Source organism: Montipora capricornis, chromosome 14 (genome assembly GCF_036669925.1).
Source record: "Montipora capricornis isolate CH-2021 chromosome 14, ASM3666992v2, whole genome shotgun sequence".
In the NCBI taxonomy this organism is placed as follows: domain Eukaryota; kingdom Metazoa; phylum Cnidaria; class Anthozoa; order Scleractinia; family Acroporidae; genus Montipora; species Montipora capricornis.
Genome location: NC_090896.1, coordinates 49,922,969 through 49,937,968, shown reverse-complemented (window position 1 = coordinate 49,937,968; position 15,000 = coordinate 49,922,969). Strand labels below are relative to the sequence as shown.

Sequence of the window (15,000 nt, the reverse complement as noted above, 5' to 3'; positions counted from 1 at the left end):
CCCCGCTTCAAATTCTCAGGGAAGCAACCTTCATTACTTAGCTGAGGAATATTGCAGCAGCAGAAACTTCCTCATTAAGGATTCTCTTTTTTTCTAACAGAAACCGCCCCGCAGAGGAAAGTATCATGGAAGAAAAACACAACGCGCTTGGAAAAGTTTAAAGTATTTCTCACCGATAAGTATCTAGTGTTTCGACAGAGTTTTGTTAACACTTACTATGCACTGGCCCATTTGACACTCGGAATCGAAATGTATTATGACGAAGAAGAGGATACGGATTTTTCGGAGTCGCAGACTGGGGACGACTCTGAGACCGGGGACGACATGGGTCGCGCGAATGATGAGCCAGGAAAAGAACCTGATAAACAGGAGTTGTAAACAGGTTGATTGGATCAGATCATAGCCGGGTTTCTTCCGCAAATTGACTCAGAGTTAGTTTGATTCTTGAAGACAATGATGAAAACCTAAAAACTTACAGTGTTCTTCTAACATATTGTAAAAGGTGAAATTTGCTCTCTATTAAAATTGTTTTTTAAATTAAATCTTTTGAGGAAGAGCCGATACAACTTTGATTTGATTTAGTAATGTGCTATTGGATGTTGGCGTAGTCCTGAAAAAAATTTGATAAAATGTGGTAGTTACAACTAATTTGAATTCAAATACTAAAAGAGTACCGGCAAAATAACGGAATGAACTGAAATCTAATATGTTTCCTCGCGGATATTTAGACCGTTGGGATCAATTGTCTTGCCTTTTGAGATTAAAAGCTTACTGATCGAGTCTGTTGGAAAATATTTTTTCGATAGAAATAGCCCACTTTCGATATATTAAAATTCAGTCCCAAACAAAAGGCATCATCTTGAGGCTCGGGGGAATAAACTCATACAAATCCCGGTTATTTTTATTCCCCTGAGCCTCGAGACGATACCTTTTGTTTAGGACTGAATTTTAATATTAAAAGTGGGCTATAAACTTGCATGGCGTTAGAAATGTTGTGGGGAGAGGAGAGAAAATGTTCTGCGACTGTAGTAGATTTGGATTTCGTGTTAGCGTTTTCTGAGGTGCGACGGTTTTCATTAAAACGGGCCTTTAAACGTCGTGTAGTTTTTCGTTTTTACTGTAAGTTACACGTTACATTGAATCATGAAGATAAGATTTTTAGTTTCGCAGGTTATGTTGGAATTAATGGCGCGTGTTTCGCCAGTTGAGAAGAATGTGTAGTTGGTTAGTCCATGGAAAATGTAAGGACGGGTAGCACAGTTTTTTACCCAGCGAAAACATTACATTAGGGGATAATTTAGCTGTTACCAAGTATTTTACATCTTCGTTGCTTTGAGTTGAAAGGTAAAGACGAGAATTTTCATTTATACTCTTAACACTGGGGTTTCAGTACCGAATACAAAGCCATTTGGTGGCCAGAATCAAGCCAACGGCTCATGCGCAAGCAAATCCAGCGTCCTATCCATTGGACCATCCACCCACCATCGGCCTGGATTATTCTCTTTCAGTTAAAAGATGGATCACCAGCTTGATGAGGCATTTTCATTGAGTTTGTGCTGCTGTAAAGCTGGCGATTCATTTACAAAAAATGAAAATCCAAAATATCCTTTAGTCCGTGGCAGTTTATTTTGACTCTGGCATTACAAGTATATTTACAAATTATCATTTTATTCCTTTCATGGGACTCCGCATATTACAGAGAATTTCTTTACACAAAAAGAGTAAACACGGGATTTTGAGCGACAGACGACAACCAGAAGTGTAGCATTCTCCTACTTAACGAAGCCTGACCTAGACCTTCTGTTGCTCACAAAAACGTCGGTGTCCAAGCTCTTTATCAACCAAATGCAAACTGTGAAATTGAAGTACTCAGTTATGCCCACAAAATAAAATCTTTACAAGGAGTCCTTCAGAAACTTTTCCAACTAGTAGAAAGCTGAAGGAAATGCGGTTCCCAATTCATGGATGGGACACCGGAAGTGGTCTCTTGCAATCTTGGGTGGTATTTTTGCTGACTCTTCCAGCAAATCGTAAAGATACTTAATCTCGGTAATTAAATTTCATCATAATTTTGGGCAAATTTATACATACTTTTCGTATAATATTATCGCTCTTATTCATACAGGGCATGTGTGCTCTTTTTTGTCCGTTCAGTTTCGCTGTGCTTCATATTATAAAGCGTATCCTGTCTTCTGGTGGCGTCATGGCAGGTTAAAGGAAAAACGGTTCACTCCCGACTGCCGTCCATCGCTGAAAAATTCCTGTGCTTAAGTTCCTCTTAGTAATGCAGGGGTTATCGTGTCACTACCGCATATGGCGACACACGAACATCCCATCTGCACAACACTATTGTAATCTAAAAAAGCGGCCAGACTGATCACAAAACGATCTTTAAAATTTAAAAGTAAACAATTCTGTTGTGTCAATAAAAGCGGGACTTTAAGCAACCATGGACGAAACGGTCGAATTCGTAGACAAAAAGGTTGTCGCTGTGCTTGTTAAAAGGTGAACGCATCTGCGATATTCAACGTACGCTTTTCACGTTGAATCTTGCAAAAAGCAAATATAGCATCTGTCGCTTTTTTGCATTGGTCTTGCCTCTCCAGACAAAGAAAAATAATGTTTTACAAGTAATCCCGTTTCCCTTTGAATTGTTTCGCGAAATGACGTCATTGGTGGTTAAATTGTTAAAGAATTTTTGCCTCTCCATAGTTCACCCAAAAGAGGAAACAAATCGTCTGTGAGTAGAGACAAATAAAATGGTAGCGCTACCGAGGAGTTCTAATTCGACAGTTCTTTCAGCCTTTTGCAGCCTGTTTCCGATAGCCTCGCGCCAATGACCATTTCATCAGGTCTGTTTCTGAACGCTAGCTCTTGCATTTCTTGGATGACTTTTTTATTTTGTTGTAACAAGTTTGACAAACTCTCACGGGAGCATAGATGCCAAGACGAGTGATTTCTGCTTCGTAACTGCTGCATCTAAACAAGAAGAAAAAAGAAAACTTTCAGAACGTCAAAGCCGTTTAGCCCCTTCAAACTTGTCAAACAATCTAGGTACTTCGCTGAGAGACCTGGCACGAATTCACCTTTGTCTTATAGCACCTTCCTACGAACTCGAGATGTAAACGCTCTCTGGGAGTCATTGTTTTGCTCGGATTTCTTTTGCTTAGTGGCGTTTTCAATGACGTCGTCGTAGTATTAGTTCTAGGAACAAAATTCTGTTCGTACAGAATAAAAATGTTTAAGAATGAATTTCATGCGAAAAGCATCGTAGTCAATCACGTGCAATGATCGAACATCGAACGTATTTGTCAGCGCATTTAACATAGGCAAGTTTCGTATTTTAACGGTTGGTTTGGATCGAACATGAAATGGTGGCTAATTTGGGGGATTCTTTTAACATGCAAATTATTTCCCCCCCACCCCGCGTTAGCCTCCATTTCATGATAGATCCAGTCTAACCGTGAGAATACGAAACTAGCCTATTCTCAAAGCGCTTACAGCGGGAAGCTAAAAACATTTCTACAACTCAATTATACTTAAAATATAATCAAAAATAACTCAATAAAATCGCATGCTGTCTTAAATTAAGTTCCTTGTCCAGTACGATACATTTGTATCCAAGTCTCTTACTCTATCAGTTCAATTATCGTGTTACCAAATGAAAATAGGCCTTATTCGCGATAGCCGCCATGTTAGTTTGCAAATTAGCCATGTGATATGCTGGGAGGCAAACATTGGAAAAAAGGCAAATTGCGGAAAATCGGCTCGTCGAAATACTGAAATAACATTGCTTAAAGTCCATTTTAGTATTTAGAATTAAGTACCTTTTATAATAATTTTATATCTTTTGATTGCCTTTGACAGTTTGACTTTCTACTTTGTTAGCTACTCATTTTTCACTAAAAAAACGTCGAAGCAACTTGTGTAATCATTCTATTTTACTACTTAGGTGATAAACATTCAATGAACGTGAAACAAATCATCTGCGTTGCTAAGATGTTCGTTATAACCTCTCGAATTGTGCTGTTTGCCCCCTCAGGAAGTGTGTAGCTAATTTGCATGATAATAGCAAATCCAATATGGCGGCCATCGTGAATAAGGTCTATTGATAAAGGACAGGATTTCGAACAAACCGAGAGGTAACTTCGTTTTTTCCGGGGTTACATAGCAACATGTTTTGAGTGTTCCAGTTTATGACGATTTACGGGACAGTAAAATTACCTGGCACAAAACACTTTTCCACAGTCCCTACAATGGTGACGCCTTTCAATTAATGTCGTAAATTTAATCCCACAGCCTGAACACTGATCCGCAAATTCATCCTTCACCCAATGATCGGCCATTCGACCTACAGACACGAAAATACCCAATTATTCCACTCAAAAACATAACTTTCCGAACTAAAATCGCGACCGCCTACCTGCGGCATCAGTTACAGACCAGCTGTAGATTCGTCCTCGGAAATCACCCACCAGTAACTTGCGATGATCCCTAAAAACAGAGTCACGGATCGCATAGTAAATTAAAGTGCTTCATTCATTGAGCCGTGAAACAGGACAGAAATCAAGTGTTAAGTCTTTTATGTCTGACAGGCACATTCTAGAAGGTATGATACATAGCGGCTCTTCAAAATGAGCCAGTTGACCTGAGTTTCCTGCTCCCGTCTGACCTCGTAGCTCAGTCGGTAGAGCAGCGGTGATCTAACCCGAAGGGCCTTGTGTAGGCCCATTTCCATCAGTAGGGCTAACGCTCACATGGTTCATATGGGGTAGAAACTTAGCACTTTACATTACACTCTTAATCAGTTGAGTTTCCTGAAAGGCACGGCCACGCTTCACCGCACGCAAATCTCCTGATTGCGGTCGATTACGCCCCATGCCCCAGCAGCATGGAAGGAATTTCAATTCCAATAACTGATTTACTTTTCAATACATAACTGCGATGACAGTTGTCACACTAACTGGAGCAACACTCAAAAGACAGATTTACCATTGCGTTTACGTGAAATAGCGAACGGCAAACGCATGTAAATCCTCTTATTCTAATTTGCCTCTCTTAAAGGACGTTGCTCGATATCTGCAGCCCAACCAGGCCAAATCTTTCTATTAACTTACTTGGATACAAGCAAAGCAGTGATGGCAGCTGGAGCAGCATTGTCTTCTCTGGCAAAGGCTGTGTGCATTGTCAGCTTGTGTCTCAGTACAAGACGCCTTTTCCAAACTATTACATAAGCGAAAAAAACGAAATACGAAAAAGTGCGATACAAAAAGCTGTGGTTACTTTAAACGGTATCCGAAAGAGATATATATAAGAGGTGACGTTTGAAGCCACGATTGGAAGCAAAGGACACGATACCTGGTTTAAGAAAGTCTTCGCTTTCATAGTTCTCTTTGTGACCGACAAGGACATAACCTTCATCTATGCTTTCATCGCGCAGGTGCAAAGTCACGTGGCGTTTACTCGTCCCATCATCACCTACTTCGGGGATCGCCACTTGATCGCCACGTTTTTCCTCGTGTGTTTCTTCAATCACATCCCCAGACTGAGGCTGAGCTTGTTCCGGGGAAGCAACTTCGTGTTTGATTGGTTCGCTTTGATCTGTAGATGCTTTATCAGCCCTTATGTAAGAGAACCCTGAATCTGAACGGGAATCCCAAGATGGGTCCTGGGCTCCAGCTTTCTCCTGTTTATCACATGAAACACGGTCAGTCTTTGGTGACAGTTTGACGCTACGACGGCTTTTTTCTGCTTCGTCGAAAAATTCAATTCCCCACATCTAAAACATATTACAAAGTAATATTAGGAAGAAAAGAAGAAAACTTATGTAAGCCGCCACCAAAGTAAATGCGCACGCACCCTTACAACACCGTCCACACTGCCAGTGAGTATCACGTTTTCTTCGTCCCATTCAGATAGCTGCACATAACGAAAAAAGCATAATTAGTAAAACCTGTGATCAATCATGTACAAAGAGGGAGAACTAAATCAAAGGCTTTCAGCTCAGCAGGCAGTGAGTGAACAGAATACGTGCATTTGGGGTGTATTTCACCGGATAGATAAGCTTTTAAGCTACAAACAGAAGTTCATGATGAAGGGAACTGTGTAAGAGGTCTGACAGTAAATCTAAGCGGCCTTCTTAATCAAAGTGAAGCTAAAAAAATTCATTCACAACTGAACAATCGAGGGTTTCTTCGAGGTGTAACACTTCATAATGTAGCAAACTTGACGTTCGGACCGCAAATATCCTTTACAGTGACTTTCATCGCTGCAATCGTTGCAAATTTAAAACTGCGAGAGAAAGGCGTGAAAACATATAAAGAACCAGTTTACCTCTGACATAGCACAGCACTGTATATGGTTGTTGTTTTGTAAAGACGTATTTTCCTTGACAACCAACTGACCGTTTACGGACCATACATAAAGATAAGTGCCAGCACAGGTAGCGATGTCGCCCTACGAAGTAGACAGAGCATATTTACTTTGTTTTATATCTTCTCTTGGCCTTAAGTCCGAAACAGCTACGCTGTCCACATTTCTAAATTTAATTCCAAAGCAAAGGACTGTTTATAGTGTTTGATAAGTGGTTCCACCCTTAAAGCTATGCGTAAAGTTACTCACTGTTAAATCGTTGATAGCTATTGCAGTGATAGCAGCCATGTGTTGGGAAAGCTGTCTGACATAGGTTAGTTTACTGAGGTCCCACACAATGCAAGTCAAATCCTAAAGAGAAGTAAAAATCAAGACAAAACAGGCCTCGCATCAAATACACATAAAATATCAGACCAAACGAGATGAAACTCCTACCTCGGAACCGCTAACAATAAGATTGTAGGCCGTGGATACAGCTAAACATGTGACAGACGCGTGATGGCCGTACAGTACCTGTCAATAATAAATTCACGTATGGGGAGTCAGCAATCGTCAAAATAGACTAACAGGACTGGGATTGGGGTAACCCTAACTCACCTCGTGTAGAATGATTTGCGGTTTTTTCTCTCTGCCGGTGCTTTTCACCATGTCCCACACACAGACAAGCTGGACGAAACAAAACAAATGCATTATGTTACAAGAGTGGCTATTTAACAATTATTTCTCGAGCCCGAATGGGCTCTGAATCAATAGACCATGAGGCCGAAGGTCGAATGGGCTATTGACTCAGAGGCCATGAGGGCGAATGGAATAATTGTTTTAGTAAAATCCAACTAGTTGGTCAAAAAAATATCGAGACAAAACATCTTTCGCTAGTTAAAGCTAGACTTTAATTGTTGTTTTGGTTTTCAAAGCCGGCGCTTTTCGCTACTAGTGGGCTATAACAAATAGCCTACTAGTAGCTCAACCAATCAGAACGCAGCATTGATAATAGACCACTAGTTGGATTTTACTAATGAAATATAGCTATCTACAGCGCATGCATTGAGCGAACTTCAAGACTTACTGTGCTTGTTCCTCCTGTTATTAAAGTTCGGGAGTCTGGGCACGATGCACACAGAACCTGCCCAATATGAAAGTTTTCATACACAGCAAGGATCTTGAAAAAAAAAAAAAATTCACGGGAAATGATTAGCTCAGTTTTGCAATCGATCCCCAACTTCTGCTTTTGGGGCTGCCTGGACAGAATCCCTTGCTTTACCACATTGTAATGAGACGGGGCTGAAAATTTAACTTCCCGTGTAATAACAAATACCGAAGACTCAACCCACTGGATTCCGGCTTCGATCAGGTATAATTTTCTTTAGAGAAGGCGCGAAAAGTAGTTGCGCCCTCTCTAAAGAAAAGTACGTCAGATCGTTAAGGTCTCGGTACAGGAAAATGAGGTGTCCGCGGAAAAATGAAATTGACGCGCCGCTATTTTTTGTATAGGGTCAAATTATGTATCATATTAAAGCTAATAGATTGAATTATTTGAATAAAGTTTTAGTTTTCTGTTATTTAATATTGCCTTTTAGTTTTGAGGCCTCACACTCAGAACGACCGAGTCTGCTACACTATATTGCGCAAACAACCGCACTTTGTTGCATCTTAGTCACAGGTGAATGCACTCCAATACCGTGTGAGGATTTGTGTTAAGAATTGAATGTGGAAACTCTCATCTCATACTTAATTTGGGCAGAAAAAGTGCCATAAAATCGGTGTCCGAAGACAAACGAAAAGTTCCTCACACCGTGTTTGGGGTGATACAATCATCTATTAGAACTGAAAGTTTGGAAGCGACATCTTAAAACCCGTCGGGACAGGAGGTCCGAGAAATTGTAATTTTGACGTCAAAATAAACCCCCAGAAAATCGAGCTTAAAGATTTCGCGTGCAGTTCACGGTCTGCTGAATAACTCCTCCCCCTACTTGATAGCCAGTTATGCTGAGCCAATCAGCATATCGCGCGTGAAGGCTGTCAATAGACCTTATTCACGATAGCCGCCATGTTGGATTTGCTATTATCATGCAAATTAGCTGCACACTTCCTGAGGGGGCAAACAGCACAATTCGAGAGGTTATAACGAACATCTTAGCAACGCAGATGATTTGTTTCACATTCATTGAATGTTTATCACCTAAGTAGTAAAATAGAATGATTACACAAGTTGCTTCGACGTTTTTTTAGTGAAAAATGAGTAGCTAACGAAGTAGAAAGTCAAACTGTCAAAGGCAATCAAATTATTATAAAAGGTACTTAATTCTAAATTCTAAAATGTACTTTCAGCAATGTTAATTCAATATTTCGACGAAACGATTTTCCGCAATTTGAAAACCAACATGGCGGCTATCGTGAATAAGGGCTATTGACTCTCAATCCTTTCACGTGTGATTGACATAATACGTCAATCATTTTTCGCGCGCAGATCATGGCGGTTTTAGCGGTTTCAAAATTAAATTTTCAGATTTTTTTTCGGGAAAACTTAATTCAAAGCCCACCGATTCAAGATTTGCAAAAACCAAAAAAAAAAAGAGCGACACGCCCAAATTTACCTTTATCGAGACCGTAACTGGTCTCCGGTGCATTAATTGGACAGGGGTATTAAAGTACCCATTGACAATGACTATCGTTAAACGATGCTCATATTTAAAACTAGCGGCAAATATGAATAAATATCAACGGTCTTAATTTAATTTAATTCAACTTTATTCATCCACTTCAAAGAAAGGAAAGGGATACCAGAGGTTATCCCTATCAATGGTATCCGCCCGCAGCCGGATGCAATTGACCGAAAGTCGATTTTTGATGAGGAAGGAAAACCGGATTTCCCGGCGAGAAACTCTCGGAATCAGATTGAGATCGACTGAAATTCAGCCCACACACGACTACGGGGACGAGGGTTGAACCCGGGTAGCAGAAGTGGAAGGCACGGTTGATAACGGCGATATGTGCAACAACATTACCCTCTCCGTTTCATAAACTCCAGTGCGCATGCTCAGGTCACCAAATCCCCAGGCGATGTATCGATTGTTGTGAGGAGGAACCAAGACCTGCGAAATAAGATGAAATAGCGAGACCCAGGGGTTTTAATCTAAAGGCGATTTTTGACGTGCGCGGAAAACGCATTATGGAGGAGAAGCGTGCAAATCAGAGAAGTTCAAGAACAGAACATTATGAGAACACAGAGGTTGAATTTTCACCGATTCTGATGATACATGAAAACTACTTATAAGTAAACGGGAGTTTGTTTCAGTGGAAATAGTTACTTTGTTTCGTTCCACCGCTAGTAGTCCTCTGTTGTCTGTCTGAATCATCTGTCCAACAGGGCCCTTCAATTCTGACAACACAATACAGAATACGGAAAACTAATTAGTACTAAAATGACCGCCGCTTCACAATCGCCATTTCGTCCTCCAGTTTAAGTTAAACGAAGCACAAACAATTTTAGGTGAAGGTGACACAAATGCAACTGCAAGCCCCAAAGACCATAAAACATGGGCAATCGTCTTTTAAAGAAAGGGCTACGGTTATTATGAGATAACAATCTCACAATTAATTGTTCTGATTTAATGCCATACTTTGTCTAAATTCCCGGTCAAAAACTTTGATGTAAGATAGCAAATACAAAACTACCCTGTGAGCAGTTGGTTTCTCCTACGCTTTCCGAGAAAGAAAAGACTTCGAGCAACCGTTAGATTTTCCATTGAGCATGTGCGAAGTACGTCATGCATTTGACATCACTTCGCCTTATTTCACGGGAAAAATATGGAATCACTACACAGCAGGCTCGCCCAAACGCAGCAGTTACGTAGCTGAACGCACGCACAAGCGCCAAAACAAGATACTTACTCGTTTTACCGGTTGAAATTAAGTTCACTCGTCCTTGGCGCTGGACAGCGGCTCACTCAAAGAAACTAACCGTTGCTCGCAGTCGTTTCTCTCTCGGGATGTGTAGGAGAAACCAACTGCTCGCAGGGTAATGCAAAACGCAATTTTTTAAAAAAAAATGTTTACCTTTGACAGGTTGAGCCGAAGGAACAAGATTGGGAAGATTATGGAAGAACAATCGATCAACATTCACTAGCATGCCAGTCTGGGAATCAGGCTCCACGCTCCGAAATACCTTCTTAGGAGGGTGGGCACGTTTGAAAAGCTAAAAAGCAAAGAGAACTTGACAATTAACCCATCGCGGTATTACAGTGCACACATTTCACCGTTAAGAAATCTTTAGTGTTTCATGCGATTTTTTTTAATAACTACGATAATCAGCATCTTAACTCGATTCACTCCGCAGTTCGACTATATATGGCTTTCATAAATTAACTTTCGTCGTAGAAAGGAGATAAGTTAACACCTTTTACCGAACTAGGAAAGCAACAAACCAAAACTACGTAGTCAACTGCCGACGAAAAAAGTCCTATCTTAAGGTGGATGTATCACATTTCCCTGCGAAAACAACTTTCAAAAATTCTCTTGCCTACATTCATGTGTTAGTGAAGATTTCACACTTGCTTTGCTTACCGGTTTAGGCGTTTGACCAAAATTATTGATGATACTAATGGCAGCATTTTTCTTTACTGGATCATCAATTCCTTGGATATGTGAACAAGGTTAAAGAAATTGATACCAAAGAAGTTAAAAACAAAGTCAGCCCGTTTTGATCAGCAAAGAAATATTTGAGCGATGAGAATTTACCGAGAGAGTGTTCAGCTATCCCTTAATTTCCTTTCTAACATATGCAAGATCATTTTTCCTACGGAAAAAACAACAAGAATTCGTATATTTAAGGATATTGACTTTGCCCTCGTAGAAATAATGCAAGAAGACATTGTTGGCTTCGATTGCTAGTTGTCCTTGTTGCTTGTGGCCAAATATCAAATCAATCCACTCGTGAAGGTGCGCGCTGACGTAATCACACTCCAGGGCCTGAAAATGAAGGACATCACAATAACATTGAGCGTGTCTGGAAAGTGGAACAGTTAAGGTCACGTTGACGATTTATATCTTTTAAATTATTGTTGGCGAACACATTTCCAAACAAACCTTTCTGTGTAACCTGATAAATTCCCTGGGATCATTCTTTGCCCATGGAGGTAACACCACATCACCCAGGACCTCTCCGTTCTGTTTGGTGCCAAATTCAAACTTATTCTGGTTTGTGAGGAATTCCGGAAGATAGAAGAACTCTGGAATCAGCTCTTTGACATCCGCCATGTTGGTTTTAGCGGCAGATAACCACGCTTCCCTTGCAGAGTGGAACAACCGGTCAGGCAAGTCGAAATAGCCACCCTGGTTATAAAGAAAAGGGAAACTCTAAATGTTAAAAGGCGTCGTGCTGTATTGTTTGAGGCGCTTGTAGTATAAGGAAGCGAGAAAAAATGTTTCGTTGAAAAGAACTTAAACATTTAACGAACTATACATGCTGAAATAGACCCTACCCACGAGAAAAGCATTTCCAAATGTAACTTTAAAAATCCAAATAAATTCCAATTTAAAGAGTATTTCTCAAGGTGACAAACAGCAATACGAGCAAACGTTTGCAAGCAACCATTCAAAGTAGGCTGTAAAATTTGATGTCATAGGAGATTTACCTGTAGTCTTAGAAAGAGCTGAGCAAACGGCTCCAATCTGATTAGATAAGATGCCACTATCATGGCTGATGAATAGTGGCTTCCATAATGATAAGGCGGGGTTTCACCTGTAGGGTCCTCCCATTCACGATATCGTTTCTGGAACTGAGCAAGTCTCTCTTCGGATTGAGCCCCCATCGGCTTTGAAAAATCACGGAACGATCTGGGGTTTGTAAGGTCAAGCTCCTGCAGGGGCGGAAAATTGAGAGCATATTCACCAAATGATTTCCAATTCTTGTTTCATGTCCTTGCTCTCATATAAATGTGCTATATTTCCACAATTTCTTGAAGTAATTTACCGTTGCCTAACTTAACCGCGATTCTCTAAAGTAGAATGAAAGTTACCAAACGTCACATTAGCCGAAACTCCTCTCAAAACTCCATTTCAATTTTTTTTGTTTCTTAAGTTCGCTCAATCCGTGTTCTGGCTTCTTATTGGTCGCAAAAGTAAGCGAGGTTAAATAAGCTAATCACTAAACGTAACAATAGCAATAGGCCACTTTCGATATATTACAATTCAGCTCGAAAGAGATGTTTAGAGGATAAAGACAAAGGAAAATGGAATTCACGGCAACTTGTTTCTATTGTTTTTGTCCTATCTGCCTCACTATCAAGCTGAATATTGATAATTCGAAAATGGCCTATTGGTCAACTCGGCGTTAAGTTTCCAACAGCATTTTCCACGATTGATAAAAATAGATCGTAAGGCCTTATTACAAAGCATTATGGGATTGAAATGCGGACAAACATCGCAAAAATGTTTTGCGCACGAAATCGTGACGTCAATTGAAATGAGTGCTATTAAAAGCGAAATTCAGCTCGACTACATAAGCTTGAGACTGACATTATCTTTCATGTTAAACCCTTCACTGTTTAGGTGAAACCCCACAGAAACTGTACCTCAGAATGGTAATCAGCCAGAACCCAAGGAAACACCGGATATTGCATTAAGTCGTTGTACGATCGACCAGCGAGTGTATTGAGATGCATCAGGTACTGGAAATTTGTTATTTCACCGCGCTAACGGGACAAAAACATTACAATAGGTCAATAGGCCAGTTTCGTATTCTAACGGTTGGACTGGATCTAGCATGAAATGGAGGCTAATGCTGGCAAATTAATTTGCATTTGAAAAGATTTGCCCGCATTAGCTTCCATTTCATGCTAGATCCAGTCCAGCCGTGAGAATTCGAAAATGGTCTATTACCAAACAATTTACAGTCTTCACAACCCTGTCCTGATTGGGCGAGAAAGACAAACTTAAATTCAATGTAGTTGAGTGTAGTTCCTCACTGCGATTAGTGAAAAACGTATCGAAAACTTGAGTGGAAGCCTTATTGTCCAAAGAAGACTTCCCATTTGATTGTAGAAAGGTTAGGCACACACAACAATCCTTCTCCGGACCGTAATCCCGCACCTGGAAAATTAGAGTTCCGTAATGAATTTCACTAATGAATATAAGGAATAAAAGTGAAAGGAAACTTTTTTACAATATGGAGGAAATGTAAGTACATAGCACGTTCTGTTTGGACTGCCACACGACTTGATCATCTAAAAAGTGACAGGTTACTGACGTTTCTCACCTTAAAATACTTGCGTAATTTTTTGCCCATGAGTTCTAGATATTGCTCCTAAGAAGATGATCTGGCAATATTATTCGTTGCAATCGAAAGAGAAAATAAGCGTTTGGTCGGTGTAATTACCTACCTCCCACCTTTGTGTAACTGATCTTTCACCCTTAAGGGTGTTGATGAGACCCAACCTAACAAACCAACAAAAGAACACTTTTTGGGAGCATGTTGTGATGTGATGTCCATCGAATGGCTGAGGAACAATTATCCTTAACCGTAAATAACAGCCGAAGCGTAAACAAGGAGAGAGATAAATAAGCGTTTCAATAGATTGAAAACCGCTCTTTCTCTAAATGTATGTATACAGCCTCTTTATGTTTTGAAACAAACAATACAAAACCTGGTTTCAAGGAGAAAAAACAAATATTCAGTGATGGTATAGAGTTTAGTAGACAAGGAACTTACACCTGCAGTCTTTATATGTTTGATATCCACAGGTAAGTGTTCCCGAACACGTACCAGGATGCTGCCACCTAGTTCATGCTGTACGAAAAATAAATAGCGGAATTAAAATGGCTCATCTCACCCTGCCTCTACGTCTGTGTCCCACTTCATTCCCACCACTGACTCTTCAGCATTCTCGCGAAGCGTTGAAGCTTTGCTCACCAGTCTGAAGAGAACAAGGACAGAGTGAGACTGAGAAACGTGAACTATCAGTGGCACCACATCATAAGTCCCCTTTGATACTGGTAACGCCGCAAAACCTGATTTTGTGAATGCCAAAGGGGATATAATGAAAACCATTTTTGTGGGCAAAAACAATACATTCAGTCCTGTGAAAAAAATTACAGCGCATATCTTATTGAAAAGAAAACTTACAGCAAAGAATGTATTGCGGTATACCACCGAGTCTTTCCCTCTCCAACATAACTATTTTGAAACTCAATTTTCTTAATCACATTTCTATACAAATACAAAACACGGGCGTCTTGGGTTTGCATAACTGTCTCGAATTCTCCCAACTCTCCCTCGTGTTTACATGAGGCTATGGAAACACGGAAATGTCCTCTATTGCTTAATTAGTAAACGTCTTGAGAACTACATCAACGAAAATAAATGTGGAATCAGCACAAGAGAAAAGTCCCGTCCGGTTCGGGCTCCCGGGACAAGTAGATTTCACCCTCGAGAAATCGACTTTCCCAGTTGAGTGGCTTTTTTCCAATCAGGCGAGCGCAACTCAATAAATTAAAGATCATGAGAGATTTCTTGCTACAAAAAAAGGATACAGTAGTTTTCATGAAGTGGGTCATCAGGTTCAGTTTGCTTCCCCAATTAGACGTTGGATTTCTTTTTTTAGGCCAGTACAAATATGAAAATCAAAAAGT

General features: G+C 40.3%; 2 protein-coding genes across 4 annotated transcripts in view; one reads left to right on the top strand and one right to left on the bottom strand.

Moving 5' to 3' along the window:
* The window catches only part of LOC138033594 (vitamin K-dependent gamma-carboxylase-like), a 19,951-nt gene extending 19,409 nt beyond the window's left edge, over window positions 1-542 (top strand). For all 3 annotated transcript variants that reach the window (XM_068881387.1, XM_068881385.1, XM_068881386.1), the window contains one exon: window positions 101-542. In XM_068881387.1, the coding sequence (XP_068737488.1) occupies window positions 101-378 (278 nt within the window). In that variant the 3' untranslated portion in view covers window positions 379-542. The remainder of the gene's footprint in view (window positions 1-100) is intronic.
* Window positions 543-1,651: 1,109 nt separating this feature from the next.
* The window catches only part of LOC138033593 (WD repeat and FYVE domain-containing protein 3-like), a 65,878-nt gene continuing 52,529 nt past the window's right edge, over window positions 1,652-15,000 (bottom strand). The window contains exons 44-64 of the mRNA XM_068881384.1: window positions 14,202-14,285; window positions 13,752-13,806; window positions 12,945-13,064; window positions 12,006-12,230; window positions 11,458-11,703; window positions 11,208-11,340; window positions 10,936-11,015; window positions 10,429-10,567; window positions 9,681-9,751; window positions 9,378-9,464; window positions 7,439-7,531; window positions 6,970-7,038; window positions 6,808-6,885; window positions 6,622-6,723; window positions 6,334-6,456; window positions 5,860-5,919; window positions 5,359-5,779; window positions 5,118-5,223; window positions 4,424-4,494; window positions 4,225-4,351; window positions 1,652-2,979 (exon numbers count right to left, since the gene is read on the bottom strand). Of these exons, the coding sequence (XP_068737485.1) occupies window positions 2,868-2,979; window positions 4,225-4,351; window positions 4,424-4,494; window positions 5,118-5,223; window positions 5,359-5,779; window positions 5,860-5,919; window positions 6,334-6,456; window positions 6,622-6,723; window positions 6,808-6,885; window positions 6,970-7,038; window positions 7,439-7,531; window positions 9,378-9,464; window positions 9,681-9,751; window positions 10,429-10,567; window positions 10,936-11,015; window positions 11,208-11,340; window positions 11,458-11,703; window positions 12,006-12,230; window positions 12,945-13,064; window positions 13,752-13,806; window positions 14,202-14,285 (2,602 nt within the window). The 3' untranslated portion in view covers window positions 1,652-2,867. The remainder of the gene's footprint in view (window positions 2,980-4,224; window positions 4,352-4,423; window positions 4,495-5,117; window positions 5,224-5,358; window positions 5,780-5,859; window positions 5,920-6,333; window positions 6,457-6,621; window positions 6,724-6,807; window positions 6,886-6,969; window positions 7,039-7,438; window positions 7,532-9,377; window positions 9,465-9,680; window positions 9,752-10,428; window positions 10,568-10,935; window positions 11,016-11,207; window positions 11,341-11,457; window positions 11,704-12,005; window positions 12,231-12,944; window positions 13,065-13,751; window positions 13,807-14,201; window positions 14,286-15,000) is intronic.